This window comes from Telopea speciosissima, chromosome 3 (genome assembly GCF_018873765.1).
Source record: "Telopea speciosissima isolate NSW1024214 ecotype Mountain lineage chromosome 3, Tspe_v1, whole genome shotgun sequence".
Taxonomy (NCBI): domain Eukaryota; kingdom Viridiplantae; phylum Streptophyta; class Magnoliopsida; order Proteales; family Proteaceae; genus Telopea; species Telopea speciosissima.
In genome coordinates, this window is record NC_057918.1 from 8,793,846 (window position 1) to 8,814,692 (window position 20,847).

Consider the following 20,847-nt stretch of genomic DNA (forward strand, 5'->3'; position numbering starts at 1 on the left):
TGTTGAGAGCAGTTTAGGTTCTCGTACGGCCTAATTAAGCCGCACAGATGAAATCCACTTACTCTCATGGATTACATCTGTGCGGCTCAAGCTGTACAAGAATGCTTCTCGTACAAGAACTCAAGCCACACTCTAATATACTTTACCTTTTTAATTAATTTTATTTTGGACAGAGATTTTCCACATTGTTAAAGTGAAAAATCATATCAATGAGAGGACAAAAGACAAATTCATGTAATAGAAAACCCACAATTCGGTTGAGGAGCGAGAGCATCAATGTAGACCCTTAAGCTCATTATGTGAGAGGGTGTTGTAACTTGTAAGAAATCCCACTCTGACATTGTGGAAATATATATATTTTTTTAAAGGGAAAAAGATCTCTACTTGGTGGTGTTTTCTACGCTCTCCAATGGGTGAACACATCTGGGTATCTACTCAGGGATAGAGATGTCATCTCACGGTTCCTTATGAGAGAGTATAGGAAATACCATCAAGTAGAGATCTCTTGTCCATTTTATTTTTAAATTATCTCTCTCAAAATGTATTTTAATCATTGCCGTGTGGGAGAGATCCAATCATCCAATGCATGCATGCATGAGGGTTTTTGAGGCCCAATTGTTTGAATAGAAACATTATTTTTATTAGCAATCATGGATTACGTGAAGCTGAAAGTAAGGGAAGTACACTAACATATATATAGAACGAGGACGGTCAATCGTTTTCATTCATATAAACACATTCATTTTTTTATTTGTTTTTTATTAAAATATAATACACATTCATACTTCCTATTTTTTATACGTTTTTGTTATACATACGACACGAGAGAGAGAGAGAGAAGTGGTCCCATACAGCCCATAAATCTTATGTAAAGAGCGGCGGGAGCCCATTAACTGTGGGTAGGGGTTGGGTAGAGTCGAAAGGAAGGCCCACAGCTTATGCGATGAGTGGGCCCCTTATTCGGAGATGGGCCATTGAATTGAGGGGGGGAGGGGAGAGTCGTGTAAAGGAGTGAAAGCAACAGGCACGTTCGCCTTTTGTTCTTTCCTTTAGGAAGGCTCCCTAGAACCTTCTCCTGCCTTTTGTTAATTCCTTTCAAACTCTCATCATCATTAGTAATCGCGTTTGCTTTTATTTGGCCTCCTTAAGAAGTTAGTAAGATGCTTACATTTCCTTCATTTACAAGGATTGCTTTTATGGGTCCTTCTAGGCGTTACTATGCTCAGTAAAGTATAACGTTTCATTATTTTCTACTTGATAATACATGGGTTAATCAATGTGACAAAGGACCACACAAGGTAGTTGCTCAAACTCTGATTCAAAGTTTTAGTAAAATTGACAAAATACCATAAAAAGAAAATAAATATAAAGGGATAAAGTTCTCTCCACTGCACTAGGGTGCAAGGTACGTCCAAACATATTGGGGTGGGCAAAATGACTAGCCAGCCCCATGTATCTGGGCGCAGGCTGCACCTAGATACGCTCCCAAATAAAGAACGTACGCCCAAATTTAAAATTTCAAAATTCAATTATTTGTTCTCCAATTTGAAGCCATACCCTATTGTGTATCTCCATGTACTTTCACTAAAATCTCCAAATTTTCAATTCCTTGTTTTGCCACTTGTTATCTTAAGGAGATTATTTTCTTAACGTCCACTAAAAGATACTATGTTCGTAACACAATTTAAAAAATTAAAATTAAGGGAAAAAGATCTCTACTTTGTGGTGTTTCCTATGTCCTCTCACACAGGGCACTATGAGATGAAACCTTTATCCCTTGGGTAGATACCCAAGCGCGTTCACCCATTGACGGAGACACTTGTATAGAGACCATGCGACCAAGTAGAGATCTCTTGTCCTAAAATTAATTAGAATCAAGCAAACTCTAATTGGAATTACCCATTTATTTTGAGGAAGAGAGAGATAGACACGTGGGAATACTAGCGTAGGCCACTCCCGAACCGAGAACTACTTCCCTTAAATATCTGACGTACCAAAAATGAAAGATATTAAATAATTGGGATTTAAGCTCTCAACATTATAGCACTCCTCACTTAAAATTACTACACACCCCTTATATGATCAATTTCTCGTAATACCCCTCTCCAACGTTCTAAACTGCACACCGGTGACTCAATTTCGGGTGGTCTTGTGCATGCGGTGTGGTTGGCAGATTTTAAATTAATACCTCGAAAATGGACTAATGAGTCCGTGCGGGAATGGTGCCTCTGGTTACGGGATTTTGACTCCCAATTGGTCTGCTCTTGTCCGTGATATCCCTGTTATGTTTATGTATATTTTTTTTGTTCCTAAGTATAATTTATGTTTCCTAATTGCCGTATGGCCCGTATCTATACCAACAAGAGAGCTGCATTTAGAAAGTAACAACAGATTTAGGTATTGGCATGGATGTGATCAATCAATCAATCAACAGCAATACCATCATAGCCTTATCCCAATTTAATGGGATCGATTACATGCATTTTATAACCGACAATAGAATAATAATAAAGAAATAAAGAGGGACATAAAATTTATCGACACAAACTCTAGGGCATCAATGATCGATCCTTCTTAATTACATAATGCTTCTTAACTGTCCAACATTTTTTATTGACATTGATTATGATCGATATCAATATATATACCATTAGCATTAGCAAAAAAAAAAAGAACTTTTCTAAACTAACACTTTTTGATACACGTAGATGGAACACAAAAAAGGAAAGATGGAGATGGAATGAAACCGAAGTAGGGACAGAACGTAGTAAGACTTATCTGATGAGATGTTGTTTACGTATTCAGATTGTCTACGGTGCCCTGCCCAGAGCGGTCTGAGCGGCTCACAAACAGGGTGCCCTGCAATGATCGCCTTACCCCCGCTCGGGCAAAGTGCTCGGGCAGGGGCAAGGTGATCATTGCAGGGTGACTTGTATGTGCGCCGCTCAAGCCGCTTTGCCCGTGGTGCCGTAGAAGATCAGGATCCGTTGTTTACTTATTTATTAAGTAAATATATTAAGAAAAGAATTTTCATTCAGTCAATGTAGACCTAACATTGGGTCCCACAAGTGACTTAGGAGAAGCACTTTTTTGTTTTTTTTTCCTATCGAGTTCTTAATATTAGTGAATTGCCAAAAACCTTTGATTTTACTTCAGGAGTAAGCGATCACAGCTAACAAAACATATATCACCAGAGTGAGGAAAGTTCTCTCTCTCTCGGCCCCTCAAAAAACCGGAATTTATTCCGGATTACCAGAATCTCAGAATTTAGAATCAAACAAATTGATAAACGCTCCCCAAAAAATGCGTTATAATATTTTTAATTAATCATCTGTTCCTAATGACAGATAGGTGTATCTGTATTTTATTATTGTCAGGGCCCACAACAAACAAATCAACCATATGAACAGGTGGCCAATTCATTCATTTCTTAAGGTTTTTGGTCTAGAAAACCTACATTATTGATTGATTGTTCAACGATCATGATCATTCCCCATGTGGAAGATTCTCCAATATATGGGATCCAAAAGGCATCTTTGAGGGTACGGTTGTAAATAGATCACACCATGCTCTAGGGACCATCGATTCCTTTCTCAGTCTGTTTTTTTTGTTAATTTTAAGGGGTAGGTGGTTTGTTTGCTTTATTGCACATTTCAGTATTTTTGGAATAACCCTGGGCCCACTCAACAAATCCAAATTGCTTACAAAGCTGCCTAACACCATTTCAACGGTTGAAAAGCCACGTCTCATGCGAGACAGCGGTGCAGTATCCTCCTTGATTGAAGAAAGACTTCGTCAGGCGTCAGATGATAGAATATACGTGATTTGGTGGTTCCCATTTGCCCACTCTTTTCTCTTCCGATTGGATCTTTACCATCATTCAGACTAATGACAAAGTCGAATGATTTTGATCATTTGATTTTTGGATGTTAGGTTCTTGATCGACATGTAATAGTTTCAGAGATGATGAAACACATTAAATTAAGTATTTTAATTTATTTTATACTAGACTGGTCTAATCTAACATCTAAAGTAGATCCCATTGGCACATAATACACCATCATGTTTTTTGAAATCATGATCCTCAATGGTTAGGCAACTCTCATCTGAAGCGAATGGTTTTGACCATTTGATTTTTGGATGTTAGGTATTTGATCAATTTGTTCAAAAGTATAGACTTGATGGAATGTGTTAAATCAAATCTTTTAATAGATGCATTCTAGGTTGACCTAACGTGTCATACACTAAAGTGGATCCCATTAAACACAACACTGAATCCTCCCTTTTTTCTTCTTTTAATGGTCTAATTTAACAGCCTGATTACTTATTCTCCAAGAAAATAAATATAAGGTGCGAATGGGAGAGGAAAGGGACAAAATCTGTTTCATTGCAAACAAAGTAACAACACATGTGTGATGTGTCCGTATTGAACAGTTAAGGACCAAGTGTCACACACACGGAGAGAGGGTAAGAGGGTAGAGGGTTAGAGGTGCAAAGACTCAAGAGTATTGGTCATTGAGAGGAAAGAAAGGGGCTAATTAGTCCACTCACTCCACCTCAAAATATAAAAAAAAATATTGACAACAAAAAAATAAAAAGATTCTCTTTATAAAAAAGTGCAATTAATTATGGTTACGTAAAGTTAAAAATTAATTAATCTTCTTAGTTGTATCTTTGTTCAACACCCGAACTGGCAAAAAAAATAAATAGTTAGTAACTGAAATCAAAATTCTGGGGAGACAACTAGGAAAGAGGGAGAAAGAAGGTGTCGGTTCTCGGTTGTCTTTTTCTTTTTTATTTCAAAAAATTATTTCCCTCCTTTTTCTTTTTAGTAATAGTGAATTTTTTTCTGACCTTTTCCTCCTTTTCCTCCTCAGCAAACAACTTTGCTATACAGCCAGGGTTCGAGTGTCAAAAAAGCAACTCAGAGTCTGAAAATTGGGGTGCTGCTCTCTCTCCCTGCGTTGTATGGAAGTGTGAAACAGGTTTATGCTTCAGTTTAATAGCTTGGTTTATAACTTTTTTTTTCCAAGTCTGTTTCGCTTTTATAAGAAGTGGGTTTTCAGTTTTCACTACATTTGTCAATAAATAGTAAGTGTGTAGGACTGTGAGATTGGTGGAGGCGGTGCAGATGCTGCTTTATCTTTCTCTTTACGCGACTGGGTGAAGACGAAATAAAAAATTCATTTACTGATTCCTTGTTTGCAGAGAGAGGTATTTTGGTTTGTTGCTCTCTTTTGGTCATTTTGGAGGTCTTTTTTATTCTTCTATCTTCTCTCAGTATTTCTCTTCTCATTTCCAACTGGTTTCTCTCTCTCTCTCTGCCTCCTTTTTCCTTCTGTTTTTCCAACTTCAGGAGAGTTTTCGTTTCAGTATTTCCGACTGTGATGTTTTCCTTCGATTTACAACTGGCGATTGTTATTAATACTTTTCTGGGCATCTAGTTTTCTTGTAGCAGTTTCAGTTTCAGTTTCATATATATTTTCCCCTCTTGGCGGTCTCTATCAGTGCACCTTGTGGTCGGTGTCGATTTTGCTTTTTTGAGAGTCAAATTTCGGGGTTTCTTTTTTAAACTCTTATCGTAGGCTTTTGAGAGTTTTGGGTTTTGGATTGCGTGGAGATTTGGGTTTTCTAGTGTACGTGGAGAGATTCATTGATTATTGGGTTTTTAGAAGAAGAAGGACGAGGAGGAGAAGGAGTAGTTGTGAGGAAGGAAGATCATGGCGGGAGGTGGAGGCGGCGCAGCTCCGGCGCCCAAACAGGACGAGTTGCAGCCACATCCCGTGAAGGATCAACTGCCCAACATTGCTTACTGCATCACCAGCCCTCCTCCATGGCGTGAGTTTCTTAATCTGTCTTCTCTTTCTTTTCAGTTTTTGGTTATCTTTCTCTTTGTTTCCTGTTTAAGAGTAGTGGTGCGGTTTATTTAGTAAGAATGAGGTAGTTCTATTTATAGTTCTGCATTTCCACTCCCATTTGTGATTAGTTATCCTAGATTTTTAATTTTTCTGCTGCTTTATTTAATTGGTGAAGCTACCTTCTTTGCCTTTTCCAAAATTTTCTCTTCTTCTTCTTGGGGTCTACTTGTACCTGTTCCTATTACGCTTCATGTTTTTTGCTCATGGAAGGAGGAGGGGAGGGGGGAGGGGCGGGGCGGGGGGGGGGGGGGGAGAGTAATCGTTGTTTTTCCTCGAATTCCATCTTGAGATGAGGCTGAGTTGTACAACTCCTCTAAGCAATTGTTAGCTGAAGCAAGGTTATAACTAAAGTAGGAATGAAGACGAAACGCGGGGTAGGTTTTCCATAGGAACTTGAGATGAGGCTGAGTTGACTAACCTTCCTGTGTTTTTAAGCTTTCCACTGATCTGGATGATCCAAGTTGTGTTCCGCTCTCTTTTTGCTGCAAAATATTTTGATTCGCCTTTATATGCAGTAACCTGCTCTGTTTGGATAACTGGATGTTATGAAACTTATTGGGTTTTCCTCTTTGTTTTGCTGTAAGCATTTGTTCGTTGTAAAATCTTTATCTGACTTCTTGAACCCTTTTGGGTATCTCTACTGCAGCGGAGGCCATCCTCCTTGGTTTCCAGCATTACCTGGTCATGCTAGGCACCACAGTCATCATTCCCACTGCTCTTGTCCCTCAGATGGGAGGAGGAAATGTAAGCCTTTGGAAAAATAAATGATGAATAGACATTTCTTCTCACTCTATTCCATCTGGTTCAGTTTGTGTGGTTATTTTCGTTTCAGATACCTTTCTTAATCCTTAATTGGAATCATATTTTTGCAATTTGTAGGACGAGAAAGCTAGAGTTATCCAGACACTACTGTTTGTTGCTGGTTTGAACACACTGACCCAGTCACTGTTTGGGACTCGATTGCCTGCTGTGATTGGAGGATCATACACCTTTGTGGTGCCCACCATATCAATAATTTTGGCTGGTCGATACAGTAATATTGTTGATCCTCATGAGGTCTACTGATTTAAACCCCATTCTTTTGGCTTATCATTTGCTGGTATTTTGTGTCATCCTAGTTTTAACCATCACACTTGTTTTCTATAATTGCACAGAAATTCGAGCGAACTATGCGTGGAATCCAGGGGGCTCTTATTGTTGCTTCAACTCTTCAGATAATCATAGGATTCAGTGGTCTCTGGCGTAATGTCACGAGGTTGGTTCAGAATTTGAGGGTTAGGTTTTGTACAATTTCTAGTTTTGTGGACTGAAGGGACTTGAATGAGCTAATGCTGCATGATACTGAATTGGAAAATAAAAAAGCGTCCAGATTTAGCACTTTCTTTGGCTGATTCATCTATCTGCTTTTATCGAGTTTATTCCAAGTCAACTTGAGACATACAGATTTTCAATCTTAGAACTTGTCTGAACTATTCCTGACTTGCCATAACACATGACTCACCCTGTTCATTCATGACAATTCTAAATACTTGCTCCGAAGCAGTCGGCATCCAGCAGAGGGATATTCTAATCCTTGACTTTTCCTGCATCTTCAAAGCATGTAAAAATTTTGCTTATATTTTTTTTTACTTTATGTATATCTGTTCAGGTTCTTAAGTCCACTGTCAGCTGTTCCCTTGGTAGCTCTAGCTGGTTTTGGACTCTATGAGCTTGGTTTCCCTGGTGTAAGTACAGCATCTCCTTTTTCAAATTTGTACATGGTTAATAAGGTGATACTTCAGTTTTAGCTTGGATATTTCTTGAGAAGACAATTTTGTTGGTAATTTGCATGTTTAATCTTCCCTGCTCAATATGTTGTTTTCTGAATATTTTTGCGTTTGATTTTTAGGTTGCAAAATGTGTGGAAATTGGACTGCCAGAGCTCATCATATTAATTATTTTCTCACAGGTAATGTTCTTTAATCTATGGCAGAAACCCAAATTTGTTTTTTTACAATTGCAAGGTCACCAAGTGTAGAACAAATCTTGAGGGCTTTATGTCTCTGGTGAAAAGTATTAATATTGTTCACACCGCAATTCTTTAGGTCTCACTGACACTCTATATGTTGTCTTCTACGCTCTGTCTCTATTTAGACCAACAGATTTTAATACTTGAATGCTTGTCTTGCAGTATATACCCCATGTGATACGCACCGAGAGGCATGTATTTGATCGGTTTGCAGTTATCTTCTCAGTGGTGATTGTGTGGGTTTATGCCCACCTCCTTACTGTGGGCGGAGCCTACAAGAATACACCTCAAAAAACTCAAATGACTTGCCGTACTGATAAAGCTGGGCTTGTGGGTGCGGCTCCATGGTAAGTGTCATTGTCTGTGAACCTTAGTCTAACTTATTCCCTGACATTAGGACTGTGTTACCCTAGCTATTGAGTCCAATTATGAGGCTGGAGTATCTGCTCTTGCATTTCAGTTAGTTAATTATACTTATTGTTGAAATTTGGTTTTTGGGTTTGCATGTGCTATGCTCAACTAACAAAGCTTATGATTCCATTTGTACAACGTTCATACAGCAGGATGAAATCAATCTAGGTGCTGATGAGTGGTTTTATACTATGATGTATGTATGCAGGATAAGAGTTCCATATCCATTCCAGTGGGGAGCACCTACATTTGATGCAGGTGAAGCCTTTGCCATGATGATGGCTTCGTTTGTTGCTCTTGTGGAGGTCTGTTCACTTCTAATTTCTATGCTTACAGATATAAATATTTCATTGAGCATCATTTTTCCCCCCTGGCCCAACTTGACTATTTTAGTTGGTACATCTAGTTATTAATTTCTGTCCATATGCTTTACCATTGGGTTGCTGTTGATGGTTTACTAGAATACTTATCTACAATGATCTGCATTTTAGTGCTAGCATTCCGAATGTGTTTTATGAGCTCTGTGACCAATCCATCCTATATGATAATGCTCTTTCTCATGATCCTAAGAGTGAGCACCTACAACCTTCAATTTTTTTGTACTGGAGAGAACTTTTTTGGGTGGGGGGGGGGGGGGAGTCTTCCCCTTAGGAATATTAAAAAATTTGTAAATGATTTACTGGGACATTCTAGCTTGAAATGCATATCAGGTCAAAAGTTGGAGGTGATTCCCATGGTCCCATTCTTTATTAACCAAATGTAGTTCAATATATACTATCTGGTGCTGATCTTGGCCTTGGAGTGTTTGTTACACTTTGGTCTGTTTTGCTCTTGCACTAGTGTTGCTAATGGTTCAGTTTGGGCATTAATTCTTTGAATAACTATAATGATTTGGATGCATTTGATGCAGCAGCTTATCGTTAGTATTTGTTTGTTGTTTTTTGCTGAAAATGAACATTTGGTCACAAGTTCATTTAGGGCAGTTATTATTGGCCTTTGGTTACTGTCTGGTATGGATAGTTTAATATTTGCCTCATGCATACTGGACCGTAGTAGTGGTTTGATACTCTAAATTCTACTAAGTGTCCTCAGTTTTCATGATCAAATGCAGTCCACCGGCACCTACATTGCAGTTTCAAGGTATGCTAGTGCAACTCCATTGCCACCGTCTGTTCTCAGCCGTGGAGTTGGTTGGCAGGTATGGATAATTTTCAGTGTGATGTATGTGTCTTTATGATACATAGAAATTCAGTAAGTACAATTCAAGAATTCGAGAACCTTAATAATGGTATGCTAAGCATCCATGAAGTAGCAGGTCAATCCTTTCTTACCCCCCTTTCCACGTGTGGAAGGGGAAAGAAAAGAAATAAAAAAAGGAATTTCAAAGTAAAAAAAATATGGAAAGGTGGTGTAACGGAACAACTACTGTGATGCTTCTATCTTTAGTATATGCATGGCCAATCCATGCATCAGGTCCCTGGTTAGTGTGGGACACCTCTTGGAGGTGCCTTATCCGAACATTGTACTGGTGGCGATCGTTTGGGCCCACAATCTGGATGGAAGGACCACATTAATTATAGAAGCTTGCATGAAAATTCCTGTCCTGTGCAGCAGGAGATTGTGCAAAATGTGCAATTTTTCCTCGGGATTTTATGATTCCAGATGTCGTACAGTGATTAAGCCATTTGAAATGGTGCATAGGTTTAGGTCTATGGTTAGCATTGAAGGCAACACCAGTATCCTTGCTGCATCCTAATGCTACTGTTGATTTTTCTAAATGTAGTTGGTACTGTATGTTGTTGTTTCTAAATTGGCTATTTGATATGATTTCAGGGAGTTGCGATTTTATTTTCTGGGATTTTTGGAACTGTAAATGGGTCCTCAGTATCTGTGTAAGGCTTTCATGAGAAGAAACAATCTGTGCTTTATTGGGATAATAATTATATATAATGAACCACAGATAACCATTAATTGACATGATAATCTCTTTCTGTTATCCTGGAAACAGTGAAAATGCTGGTTTGTTAGCATTGACACGTGTTGGCAGCCGAAGGGTGGTCCAAATATCTGCTGGGTTCATGTTATTCTTTTCTGTCTTAGGTAAGTTTCCTCGGATTTTGGGATGAAATTTTATGGTTTCTGTATTTTTAGTATTAGATTCTGATCCAAGTCAAATTTTATTTACTATGTAGGAAAATTTGGAGCGGTCTTTGCATCCATTCCTGCACCGATTATTGCTGCACTGTATTGCCTGTTCTTTGCCTATGTGGGTATGTTCAATTTAAAAGCGAGAACCCTTTGGTGTCATAGTTTATATTCAACTGGTTCAAGTTAACAGCATTTTTTATCATCCATCCCTTTTTTCCTACTCCCACTCCCCCTAAAAAATCATGGTGGAACAGGTTCTGTTGGTCTGAGCTTCCTCCAGTTCTGCAATCTCAACAGCTTCAGAACGAAGTTCATACTAGGTTTCTCTGTTTTCATGGGCTTATCGGTGCCTCAATATTTCAATGAGTACACAGCAGTTAATGGTTACGGTCCGGTGCACACCCATGCAAGATGGGTATGAATGAAACTTCTTTCCTTCTGATCTCCCTTTGTGATTTCATGCGAGTTGGTTAATCACCTTAGTGTATGGTTGTCCAACTAACTGCTCTGAGTTTGTTCTGCTGGCCTTGGCAGTTCAACGACATAGTCAATGTGCCCTTCTCTTCTGAAGCATTTGTAGCTGGCCTCCTGGCACTGTTCCTGGACGTGACATTGCATCGGAAAGACAGTGCGACGAGGAAAGACAGGGGAATGCACTGGTGGGACAGATTCCGGTCCTTCAAGTCAGACACGAGGAGTGAGGAATTCTATTCCTTGCCTTTTAATCTCAACAAGTTCTTCCCATCAGTATGATTGTGGAATCTGGCCATGGTTCAAAAGCTGTGACGTAGGCTTGTCCCCCAATGTCTCCAAGGGGGAACACTGCAATGCCTTTCTTGTTTTTTTTTTTAAAATTTTTTTTTCTTTATATTATTCCTCAGTCGTTCAGGCCAATAGACAGTAGTGATATAAATGAATCTCTCATTTTTAGTTGCTGTAAATCAAAGAGGGGTTTAAATGAATTTCAAGTTGCAAAAATGCAAATTTTCCGCCTTGTAGTTCTCACATGTTTACAAGCTGATTCTAATCTATTTATGATGAGCTTACTAGGGTGGGAGTAATTTTTAAGCTGTGGCTGTTGGTGACTTGGAGTAGTGGTTGGGTTCGATTTTCCTCCTCTCAAGTGCACACTTGAGAACCCAACAGTAAAAATATGAGCAGTGGCATCTTTTATCGTCTCCAAGTGTTGAGAGGATACATTTCTGGGTTGGGTTCAGTGTAAAAATAGTGAAAGCGAGATGAGTTACATCTTGAAAATCATACCTAATTTAATCAAGGGAGAGTTCTTTGATCTGGTGTAGTGTCTGCACCAGTGCATGGTCAATAACAGTGCACGCAGCAGAATCAATAGGATTGGGATTTTTTATTTCATGAGGGTAATGTGCTCCTGTGTTTGGGTGTAGGAGCCAGTGACCAATCATTCTCACCCCCCTCATTGATGAAAAATGCACTCTGGAGTCTGGCCATCCGTCTCTCTAATTTAAATACTGAAAAAACCTGAAATTTTTGTATAATAAATCCATTTCTTAAGATGCCTCTTTTTCTCTGGGATACTCGAGATGAGTACCAAAGTAACATAATCCGTAAAACTGGGCGTAACAATTACGAATATTATTATAGGAAGAAAGAACACTACCTAGGCATGTGTGGTGCAAGGTTTGAAATGACCAACGTGCCCCCATGGAAATGCAGAATTTTCTGGGGGTGCGGCGTTCATTTCATGCGCCAATGTTTGGGCACAGAGATAGCACACTGCACGCATACATGTAGTGTTTTCTTTCCCATTACTATATTAGGTACAAAACCATAAAAAGTTGATCAACAACAATGAAAGGGAGGAAAATTTGATTAGGCTTGGCCTCATTTAGTTTAAATTCAGGTCCAAACTCCAAACCACTTCAGTAGCTGGTGAATATGAAACTCATGAACATTCAAAAGTCAACTACCCATTTTGTGATAATTTAGTGCAATTTAAGGGTTAAGGTCTCCTTTGTGGATTTCCCTTGTATAAAATGAAAAAAAATAAATAAAGATCTGCTAAACAACATAAGGTGTTCCTGCTTCCTGGGGACTGCTTGAGGATGGCTGGATTTGTTCCAACACGGAAGGCTATAGAGAGTTTTAGATATCGGAATCATATTGGCTGTATACCGATACAGGTAGGTTGTATTGATAAAAAGTGGATTTTTTTATCTTGAATCGGACCGATACGGTCTGATCTGCACTACTATTAGTATCGGTATTGATATCGACAGTGACCCATACAATATCCAATGCCGTGTTTTGTAACCTTGATCTCTCTATCCATGGTTAGGATCTGCCGCTATATATCAATATCTAATGGAGATCTGTCAATCTTCTCTATTGCAGTTTGCACTTTTCAGGGATGGTGTTGTTCTTTCTCAGGGTGGGGCCTGTCAAAGTTGATGAGAAGGTGCGAATCGTGCAATTGCTCGAGCATTTGATGAAAGGGATCACCCATAAAACTCCAAGGCCCAGGTCCAGGTCCAAGTCCAGGTCCAAGACCAAGCCCAAGGTTTCCTCATAACTAAAGAAGGCTTTTTCTCCAGTGAGCACATCGCCCAAGGAGTGCCTAGTGAAGCATCCAATGGCTGGGCTGGGCTGGGCTGGGCCCCATGCAGGTATACCCTGGCATGTGGATCTTGCGTCTAGACATAGGAGAAAGTGAATTTACCATCCTACCCCCATGAAATCAAAATTTTGGAAACCGTATCTCCAATAATGAGATTTTAATGGAGAGAGTGACAGTGAGACTGTATGGGATAACGAGCATGTGAGAGGGCACATCTACACACTGGCGTCATGGTAATTCTTTTTCTAATTTTTTTTTTTTAAAAAAAAATTTTATGGACTGTGAGGGTACCCACCAAATTAGACTTTGTAGGGCATAAGGTCGAAAAGAGAGAGACGTTGGGGATTTGGCTTTTGGGGTTAAAAAAAAATATTAGAGACACGCATGGGTAGAATCACTTTTTGGCATGCTTGTTCCAAAGCTCTATCCAGAGATTTCCAGACTCCAAAGAATATCATTATAGCTCTAAAAAATAACTGTGTTGCGTCTTTACTTAGAATTATTATCACTGAAATGATAAAAAGGGAAAGCAAAATTCAATTAGAGATGAGATTAAGAGAGATGAAAAAAGCTTGGACAGCAGATAAATTAATTGACAGAAGAAAGGAAAAGGAAATGCGGGTGATGATGGTCTTTTTACTTCAATCTCATAATTCTTATATCAATTCATATAGATTTTTATGCTAAAGGTTGTTGTTGGTGGCAGAAACACATTAGACTGCTATGATGTAAAAGTTGTCAATAAAGGGCAAGGCAACACCACCCTTGAGCCTGAGGTGATCCCTTTTTTTTTTATATCAATTCGAGTAGACAGGTCAGAGTATGAGAACCCCCCCCCCCCCTTCTCCCACACCTAATTTGTTTTCTATCCTATCTTTAATACTACAAGTGGACCTTGCTGCCTAATCAATAATTTGTGTCTCAAATCACAGCCTATTGTTATTACTAGCCCTATATCCATTTGTGTCAGTTCCACTGTTCTAAGAATCAGATTTCGCAATTGATTCCGGTTGAATTAGATCAGCATTGGTTGGATCCGATTCTCATCGATTGATTCCTATTTTAAAAATATTGGATTTTTTTAGGGTTCGGGCCAGAATTGAGTAAGACCGACCGATTTGATTGCCGATTCCACTACCTCGAACAATGGTTACTTATAGAGGCGATGATCTTAGTCCATCACATGTAATGTCAATGCAAGAATGTAAAAAATGTTCACCAATGTAGGTATAAATAGCTTCAAATGCAACTTGATCTTCTTGAATAGTTACTGTTCACCAGATGTGATTTATGATTTAAGGGAAGACCTACAACTTCTTCTTCCATTATGGAAATTTTACAATGTCATGGATTTCCCACCTCACTCAAAACTGGTGATTTGAAGAGATCAATTTTAGTAGTCCTTTTTTCTTTTCCCTTTTTGGGTTCTTTTGGTGGACAAAGCCAGTACAGATGAAGGAAGACCTCTTACAATGTAGGCAATAGAGAGAAACCTTCAAACTATGTTTGAAGGCAAGAAAAGAAAAGAAAGCATGGTGTCCTCAAATAGATTTTCCAATACATATGTTTTTTGGGAAGTAGTTTTCTGTCGGGGAGTGTGGCTTACATCAGCACTCCCATGTGTCTATCTCTTTCTTTCTCAAAATAAAAGGATAGAGGTATCATTTCGTATGGGGATGAGAGAGATTGACTCATGGAAGTGCTGACGTAAGCCACACTCTCAGACAGAGTTCTCTGTTTGGACACTTGCGAAGCTGCAATAACTAGTGAGGGCTTTAGACAAACAAGCAGACATGAAGTGACCATTCTCTTGGATGTTGTTGCCCTTGAAGAAAAATTTAAACTCCACACTAAGTGGGAATCACTGCAGCTGAGTATGCTCTGAACAACAATTATTTGGTGAACATCATATGCAATTGGGCTTCCTCTTTAATCCAATATTTCCAAACAATCTTAATCAAATGTATTTCATGGAAATTTTTTGAATCATTAGCTGTTTTAGGGAATATGATCGAAGGACCAATGCAACACAAGTATTTATTTGTTCCGGTTGCAAGAAAGGATATTTTGTCATCTCTAAACTCCTAAGCAACTGAAGTAAGTCCTGTTCATCTGTGATCTTTGCATGCAGGTTTTCCCCCCTTCCATAATGAGTGAAATTGTTTGTTTTACACTTATGTGAATCCTCCTAGTACTTGATGAGTTATTTTGTTATTCAAGAGTGGCCTATTTCTCTTGATGCCTGAAAATCTCTAATTTTATTAAAGAGGGTTGTAAATCCTATTATTTCTTATGGCAGACCACAGTACTTTTGGGACATTGAGAGGGTGTTTTGGACACTTCATTCAATAGGAAGGGGAGATATATTGGATATTCGTGGTTTGGTGTCGATCAGAGAACTTTTCAATATTTCCTATAGTGAAAGTTTTATCTAGACGACAGCTTAAGGATTAATTTTCCTTTTCACATTGGAATGGTTTTTCACGTTAAAAATTAGTATATCATTTCGTGGTTTGGATTAAATTTAATTTATCTGCACTATTAGTTTTGCACATATGTTGTTGCTATATATCTTCATTAATTTGCACACGTGTAGGAATATAACTTGTTTTTCTTAACACAAACTTTATAGGAAGCGAGGTTACCCTGACAATGGACCAACCTTACCTAGTGAGCTAGTTTGCACCTTCATCTTTGAACCATTGAGATAGACAAGTACTTTCATGATTTGAAAGTGGGAATTGGTGAATGAAAGAGAAGTTAATTTACAACAAGGTAACTTATTTTACATTTGCATTTTAGGATTTGAAATTATTGATTAGGCTTAATCCCCTCCTTTCTTCTTCTAGTTAGCTTTCATTCTTGGTTTTAGTCTATTTCCTTCTTCTCATTTACAAAAAGAATTGCTAAATTTTACAAGTGAGCCAAATTGGAAAACTAATAATTGGTGAGAGAATGGAAGAATGTCCAGCCAAAAAAAATTGTATGGGCACAAAATTCAAGCCATTCTTAACAACACTATTAGCCAGCTGGCCATCTATATATAAAGGTAAAAACTTGAAAGTGACTTTAATGGGGTCTTATTTAACTTTTTGTCTCAAGAGGTTGAAAGGATGTGCAACAATGACTCTGATGTTGCAGATTCAGAGCATCCCTTAAATATATATACCATCCAAGCAGATTGTAAGAAATACATTGAAAAGCTATAGGCCATTTAACCTCCATATGACTTGATATCCAAAGCATGTTCATTAATATATATATACGAAGGGGTGTTGTTCTCTGTGCCGCAGCACAGGCTGCACCCAGGCACATTGGGATGGGCATAATGACCACCCTGACCCCTGAGTGGCAGGCTCATGTGTCTGGGTGCAGCCTGCGCTGCGGCACAGAGAACATTCTCCCATATAAGAATTCGTTGTTTCACAGAGATTACTGGGGTTGGCTGAGGTTGTGGAACTCTTTGATAATGCAGAGGGGATGAACTTTTGGTTCTAGTGAAGTCAAGTTTGATTGAAGCTGCCTCATCCAAACAAAACAATGAACATACAAAGTATATATTATTCATTGAACATGTCTAGAATTATATCACTTTCTGTTCTTTTGTGTTCCCCTTTTACTGGTTTCAGCTTCTGACTCCTTTGTTTTTTTCATTCTTTACTCTTCTTTTTTCCCCTTCCCCTTTTCATGTCAGCAATCTCTTTAGAACACTATGCAAATGGTCCCCTTTGGATAGTTATCTTGTTTGTGGTTTGTATTATGGGGGAAGAGTTTGAAACATGCTACTTGAAGGTGATATCTTCACAAGGGAAGAATGTTATTTCCCTCTCAAGACCAATCTCCCCCTCCCCCAAAAAAAAGAAAAGAAAAGAAAGAGCCCTTTCCTTGGTGGGTTTAGTGGGTGAGAATATTAAATCCAAGAAATAGACATTTGGGCCAAGAAATGAAGAAATGCAGTCCCTACACCCTACAATTAATGAATGAAAGAGAGTTATAAAATTCCTACTTGAATTAATTCAAGTAGTCTTCACCATATAAAAGCAAGATCTTTCATTTAAATATTGAAGGATGTTTACATCCTAACCAGAAGAGTTTTAAGTTCATCATTTAATATCAATGGCTGTCCTCCCCAGCAGGTCATCTTTGAACAGCCAAGTAGTCCATTAATTTATAAACCCAAGATCCCCAACAGTTCACATGGCTACAGAACCTGACATTAATTGAAGAGTTAAAACACATGTGAGCTAAACAAACAAATTCTAGCTGTGGAAGTCAAATACTTTTTAGGGAAGCACATATTAACAAGGGTCAATGATCTTTTGAGTATCTTCATACAGATTATTGTCTGATCTATCTTAATCAACTTAATTAATCTTTGGTTATAATCAAATATTATAACAAGTGACAAGGCATTATAGTTTCATATTGATTATCTGAGACTTTTATATGTTTTCATTTACCATTGGTCTTCTGGGTTAAACCCCTAAATTGTGAGGCTTGCAAATAAAGCCCTAGAATTAATTGAGAAGATATATTTTTGTTTCTTTTGTTTTGGGGGTTGGGAGAGGGTGTTATACTTTTTATCTTTTTCTTATTCCTTTTGATCAGAAAAGGGATTCTCATGGTCTGTTCCACATCACATTATGCAGTTTACACAAAAGCAGAGGTCACCACCACTTTCTATATTACAAATCAGGCTAAAAAAAAAAAAAAAGTTGGATATGTGTGAATAATAGAAGCATCTTGAGAAGATCTAAAAGATTTCTTAATACAAAGTCAGTTTGAGTTTTACTTCTATTGCATTGGACTTTGAAAAGCTTTATAAAGAAAGTGGTACCTTTTTCTGTCTATAATAACTATATGGTAAAGCAAGATAAGCTTGTGGGATTAGAATTTTAAGTTGGTTTTAGTTTTAAAAGTTGTAGAGGTTCAAGCACTTGGGAGATTTTAATGTTTAGGTGTATGAAAGCCCACACACACACACACACAACTTAGTGGGAATCCACAGAGAAGGACTAATTTTTTTGTTTCTTTTATTTGATAGGTGGGGGGCAACCCTAAATCCTTGGGTGATATGTGGAGGATTCTCAGTCTCACAGCCCTTTGATTAGCATTCCTTTTGGGTTTATAATAAGAGAGAGGCACTCCAAATCTGGTCCATCCATAGCTTTTTTTTTTGGGTATATTTTTTATGTTTTACTTTATATGCGTGATAACATTGTTAATGATGTATTCTGATGGTGCAAAGTAACTAAAATGAGTCAAAAGGAATCAATTCATCTTGATTGATTGGGTGTGTGTGACCGTCTGATGTAGGGACAAGAAACTGGTGGGACCAGAGGCACCCGCTCCACCGTCAATGGTGGTCGGCGAAGGACTAACTAAAGCAGAAGCTTTCCTTCCTTACAAAACCAATAATAATACAAAAGAGACAAATGCAGAGTTGCGGGTGGAGAAATGATAGCTCAATGCACTGTTCTTCTTCTTATTTAAAGCACAGGTTGGTCAGTCACGCAATCAGAAGCTTGCTGCTCTTCACTACTTCGTTGGAATAGTTTTCTATTCTATTCTATTCTATTCTATTATTCTCTCTCTTTCTCTCTCTTTTGTTCATGGGTACGTGGACGGTGTAGATAGATTGCGTGGGTTCGGATGTTTGAATCCCAACGGTTAATTAAGTCAAGATAATAAAGGGTTTCAAAATTATTTGAAATTGATTTATCATTCGGTCATCTCATTGTTTTGCATAATTTATTATTATATATATTTGAAATCATAGAATTTATTTTTAGTAAAAAAGAAAAACAAGTGCTATACTAAAATAAGATTATAAATTATTTGACACCTTAAGAGACCTTAATTAAGAGGGGGTCAATCCGTGAGTTTGGAAAATGTGTATCTAAAACAAAAGAACAATAAAGAGAGCTTCAGTTTTTTGTTTTGTTTGATTTTCGGTTTAGCTTCAGTTTCACCCGGAATTTTTTTTAATGAGTTTCTAGTCGGTGTTGGGTTACATCAATTGGGTTTCGGTCTGTTTGGTTTTCATTTGTTTTTAAGAATGCAATATTTTAATACAAAACTGATCTAATAATGATCGGTTCAATTCGGGCAAATTTCATCTATTCGGGCTAAGTTTTGACACCGCTAACTCCAATAAAGAAGCCCACAGTTAATAGATCGAATAAAATTGCAAGGGTTTTCAAGAAACAAAAAGAAAGATACCAAGGAAAATGAAACTGTTTGTGATGTTCTTGAACTCAGTGGATAGGTTTAGAATTTTAGATACCGGTACATATACATGCCCATATATATTCATCGATATAAATGAATATATAATTAAATTAAAATTTGAAATTCGGGCCTTACGTTTGAATGTCTTATAGAGAAACTTAGTCCAAAAAGTAAATCTCCCAATCAGTACAGCGTCAAAGTCTTTTAATTCTCACCCTCTCTCGGTGATAAAGATATTCGTTTGATTGCACACGGTTCTAAGTATTGATATTGTATTATCCGATATTGATTTTATGTCTTATCGATTCTGATATCGTATCAATAACATGGTACAAAGGAGGGATGGAGTAATATGATCAAAAGAACTTATTTTTAAAAAGAAGAATAAGAGCAAATTTGTCCGATATGACCAATTTTTACTGAACCCATTCCAATACCGTGCAGTAAAAGTAAAACCATGAGAGTACAGAATCTTCACACGGGAGTACACACGCACTTATTAGAGAGAGATGATGTATGGGAATGCTTTGTAATGGGACCTACCTACCTAAGCGATCCCCGGCGTCCTTCCATTCTTAACTTGTGTGGGTTATCAGTGTTATATGTGGTGGGGCCATGGACATGGGTATTTGTGGTTTTCCCCCGTCAATTATTTAAAAGCACGGAATCTCACGCACGTTCACTCACTCACTCACTCACTCACGTAGGTGGTAAGCGATAAGGTTATAAGAAACGTATTCCCTTCCTATCATTTATTTTCTTTTCTGTTTTTTTTTTTTGTTTTCTCAGAGGCAATGCAATAGCGAATAGGCAGAGGTAGAGCAGAGAACGGAAGAGTAGTAGTAGTACAGTACAGGGGGCCTAGTGCCCAAATGCCGAATGAATACGCAAAGTACAACCAACAGAAGATAAAGAGGGGAGAAGACACACCATCCTCTTCCTGCCTACCGACCTACCTACCTACCTCTAGCTACCAATAACCACATCTCACTCAGTACTCTCTCTGTCTCTCTTTCTCACAGTAATAGTAGTAGTAATAGTAAGTAAGTAAGTAGTCCAGCATCTGCGCTCGTGGGATCAAGCCACGAGGCTAACATAGAAGCCAGCATCCAAGGAACGGTGCTACCCATTGGTTGTTAAATAATCAACTATTATATTTCTCCCATTATTAAAGTCTCAAAGTTAATTTGGTGGATCGAGAGTGAGTCCTATTAATAGTGTAAGCAGTGTGTGTGTGTGTGTGTGTGTATCACTGTATTGTGTTGTGTAATAAAGACAGCTTCCTTCCTTATTAGGAAGGTTTTTTGCCAAATTGTATTATTAGTGTGCGTGTTTGCGTTATCAGCAAGGGACGGCCTGTGTCATTCTGCCCTGTGGACCTCCCCACTTGCTCCGCTCTGTCCCTCCTCCTTTCTTTGGTTCCTTCCTTCTCTTAACTCTACTTTTGGCCTCTTCCCTCCTCCTCCTCTCTTGTGTGTCGTTGACGACTGCCTTCTTCTCTGCAACCAAGATTCTGTTTTCCTTCTTCTCCTTCTGTC

The 20,847-nt window shown here is 38.3% G+C and overlaps 1 protein-coding gene and 1 long non-coding RNA gene across 4 annotated transcripts; one reads left to right on the plus strand and one right to left on the minus strand.

Annotated features, from left to right (window-relative positions):
* Positions 1–1,302: 1,302 nt before the first annotated feature.
* LOC122656013 lies at positions 1,303–10,130 on the minus strand. Its single transcript, XR_006332030.1, has 3 exons — positions 9,864–10,130; positions 7,409–7,414; positions 1,303–1,313 (listed from the first exon to the last, which is right to left on the minus strand). It is a non-coding gene; the product is annotated as an uncharacterized LOC122656013 (long non-coding RNA).
* On the plus strand, positions 5,373–11,455 carry LOC122656011 (nucleobase-ascorbate transporter 6-like). 3 transcript variants are annotated; one of them, XM_043850427.1, is made up of 15 exons: positions 5,373–5,559; positions 5,682–5,838; positions 6,565–6,662; positions 6,798–6,974; positions 7,073–7,173; positions 7,567–7,642; positions 7,807–7,866; positions 8,089–8,273; positions 8,546–8,642; positions 9,449–9,535; positions 10,171–10,229; positions 10,346–10,437; positions 10,530–10,607; positions 10,740–10,900; positions 11,020–11,455. In XM_043850427.1, the coding sequence occupies exons 2-15, from the start codon at positions 5,721–5,723 to the stop codon at positions 11,236–11,238; spliced, it is 1,608 nt and encodes a 535-aa protein (XP_043706362.1). In that variant the 5' UTR covers positions 5,373–5,559; positions 5,682–5,720; the 3' UTR covers positions 11,239–11,455. The 3 variants fall into 3 exon arrangements, with proteins under 3 accessions (XP_043706362.1, XP_043706363.1, XP_043706361.1); XM_043850428.1 differs by having other exon boundaries at positions 5,685–5,838; XM_043850426.1 differs by lacking the exon at positions 5,373–5,559 and having other exon boundaries at positions 5,590–5,838.
* Positions 11,456–20,847: the final 9,392 nt, after the last annotated feature.